We start from the raw sequence: 2,910 nt of genomic DNA, 5'->3' as shown, positions 1-2,910 counted from the left end.
CTTACTTAATTGATGGGGCTCACAAGATCACCCAGAGCAACGCCATCCTTCGCTACATTGCCCGCAAGCACAACCTATGTGAGTGGGGCTGGGGGCGGGGTTCGGGGTGGCCATGCCCCTGGGCTTGCCTGGGGGGATGCTGAGGGTGAGTCTCCGTTGTGTGGGCTGTAGGTGGGGAGACAGAAGAGGAGAAGATTCGAATGGATATTTTGGAGAATGAGGTTATGGATACCCGCATCTCCTTGGCCAGAGTCTGCTACAACCCTGATTTTGTGAGTTGTGTCTCTGTGTGCAGATAGACAGGGTGTTGAATGGAGAGTGGTCCTTTCTATGCCGTCTACACTGATCTTGTTTGCCATTTGAACTCCAAGGATCTACTGATCCTCCAAGCTGCTCTTTATATTTTCATAAATCAATGCATGAGATGAAAACTCTGACTCAGTTTTTGCTTATCTTAGAGAGTCTAGACTCCAGGGTGGAAATTCAGTTCCTGGACAGTGTGTTTGCTTTCTTAGCCTCATGCCTTCTCCTTGACACCCCCACTTCTGAGCATCTTTGTCCCGCAGGCAGCTCAGCAGCAGCCACAGGGCTTTGTCCCTCTCTCTCCTTCCTCTCAGCCTCTCAATTTCTACGTCTTTCCAGAAACAGCTCAAGTGTCCACCACTGCCCATCATCCAGTAGCTAGAACTTACACCTTATTTCCCTAGGCCATTACAATGGTGTGCTTCTTTGCTTCTGCCTGATGCCTGAGTCCAGAGCTCTGGCTGGTTCTCCCAGCCCTTCGGGGTCTGACCTGAGGGTGGGGCAGGGTGGGGGAGCGTTTGGAGGTGAGTGGTGACAGTGGGACAGTGAGGTGTTGTTCTCTGCCTTCCCATTGCCTCTAACAGATGGAGGGGCTGCCCAGTAGGAGTCTGCTGAGCACAGAATAGATAACTCATAGGCTGGACAATGGCCCAGCTCCAGTGGGGGGACGGGCTTATCCATAACCCAGGGGAGTCTGCCCAGGGAGTCTGTGTCTGCGGGTGGTGATGGTTCTTCTGTGCCTCAGGAGAAACTGAAGCCTGGGTATCTGGAGTCCATCCCTGGCAAGATGCAGCTGTATTCACAGTTTCTGGGGAAGAGAACTTGGTTTGCAGGGGAGAAGGTAAGGGGAAGGCTTTTGGGGGGGATGGGGAGCTGTCATTTCTCCCAGGTTCAGAGTTTCATCCCTTACCATTTATAATAGCTCACCTATGTGGATTTCTTGGCTTATGACATCCTTGATGTACTGCGTATATTCGAACCCAAGTGCCTGGATGCGTTCCCGAACCTGAAGGACTTCGTGGCCCGCTTTGAGGTGATTCCCCTCCTATCCTCCTGACTCTTTATATCTTTTTTGTCCCCCCCTCCTTTTTCTTGATGCTTTTCTAGTCCTGTATCTAAAAAAATAAGTAGCATTTGTGAAGGTTTGGCTATATCATGAGATGTGCTCGGGATCTTACATGTATTGTGTCAAATTAAATCTTTACCACATCCGTACATAGGAGAAGAATTATCATCTTTTTACAGGTAAGGAAACTGAATCTGAAAGGAGAAGTCATTTGTCGAAGGTCACAGAGCCAGTACAGACTGTGCTGGACCCTGAGTCAGCCTATGGCTTCTGTAGGCAGCAGCCCGTGGCTCTCCCTTTCCTGCACCAGAGTGCACACTTCAGGTCCTTTACCTGTGCGGGCCACATGCTCAGGGCCACGTGGATGCAGCTGATGTTCAGGAGTGTGTGTGTAGCTGGCACTAGTGGAGTGGACACAGGGTAGGGATGACACTGCCTAAGAAGGACACAGACAACATTTACTCTGCATCTCCAGGCAGCTTTGCAGCAATCTGACCCCCGCGTGGGGCAGCGCTGAGACCCCCAGCGATATACTGGTACTGGGACGTGAGGACATAAGCGGGGGCCTCTGTGGAAGGAGCTCACCTTGAGTCTTCTGTGGCGGGGCACTCTCCTTACCTTACCTCCGTGTCTCCTTTTCCTTCCTCTTTCCAATCATGGAAGCTTCTGTGTCAGAAGTGGGAGGGCCCATTCACTGTAAGTCCTGTTCACTGACCTGATCACCTGGGTGTGAGGCACCGTGGCAGGCCCGGTGGGGATGCAAGGATCCTAGGCCAGCGCCCTGGGACTCAGTGCAGGTGGAGGACTACAGGAGTACTCTGCTGTGTGGTGTGTGTGGTGCCAAGTGGGTGCAGTGGGTGCACAGCCTGGGCCTCACCTGCTGTCACTTGTCACCCTTGGTCACTTGCTGGAGGGCATAGAGTCTGCTTAATGAGAGCTGTGGGGATTTGGGGCATTTGCCCAGCAGGGTTTTCAGCCTGCAGTCCATTTCCCTTTCCCAGTCCCCATTGAGAGGTCTGCTTTCTCAGCTGATTTTTATCAGCCTGGGTTCTGGGCCCAGGTGAGTGGCCTTGGGGATTTTTCCAGAGCTCCTAGGACTGGCTGGCAGGAGGGACAGAGACAGCCATGGGCTACAGTGTGTGGCCTGCTCGGCACAGGCAGTCCCAGGATGTTTGAATCCTTTAGAACTCAGCGGGCCCTCCGTGGCTTGGGAAGATGGTGCTCAGACATCCCTGAGTGTCATATGGCCAGGGGCCGCAGCAGGAAGTGGGAGGAGGTGGTCGGTGCCCATGACATTGGGCTCCGATCCCAGGCCTCCCAGTTGGACTTTCTCCTTTAAGAGGGGTAATCAGAGTCTGGCCTGGCCTGACTTTCATGCTCCTCAGCCTCTCCCCTTTCATGCAGGTTTTGCTGAGTCACTGGGTGAGGTGTGGCCTCTCCTGCAAGCTGCCCAGTCTCATTTTGAGGCTACCCCCTCGTTCTGCTGGGGTTCCCTGTGTGGCAAACCCTGGGAAGATGGGAGCCTCCCTCAGCATCAGGAG

At 53.4% G+C, this 2,910-nt stretch overlaps 1 protein-coding gene across 1 annotated transcript in view; it reads left to right on the top strand.

Moving 5' to 3' along the window:
* The first annotated feature begins 6 nt into the window (after positions 1-6).
* The window catches only part of LOC115299125 (glutathione S-transferase Mu 1-like), a 4,209-nt gene continuing 1,305 nt past the window's right edge, over positions 7-2,910 (top strand). Inside the window, exons 1-4 of the mRNA XM_029948455.1 lie at positions 7-78; positions 172-272; positions 1,049-1,144; positions 1,226-1,336. Coding sequence (XP_029804315.1) covers positions 201-272; positions 1,049-1,144; positions 1,226-1,336 — 279 coding nt within the window. The 5' untranslated portion in view covers positions 7-78; positions 172-200. The remainder of the gene's footprint in view (positions 79-171; positions 273-1,048; positions 1,145-1,225; positions 1,337-2,910) is intronic.

The sequence above is a fragment of the Suricata suricatta genome, chromosome 8 (assembly GCF_006229205.1).
Source record: "Suricata suricatta isolate VVHF042 chromosome 8, meerkat_22Aug2017_6uvM2_HiC, whole genome shotgun sequence".
Taxonomy (NCBI): domain Eukaryota; kingdom Metazoa; phylum Chordata; class Mammalia; order Carnivora; family Herpestidae; genus Suricata; species Suricata suricatta.
The sequence above is the reverse complement of the archived record's forward strand: the minus strand, read 5'-3'. Positions and strand labels throughout refer to the sequence as shown.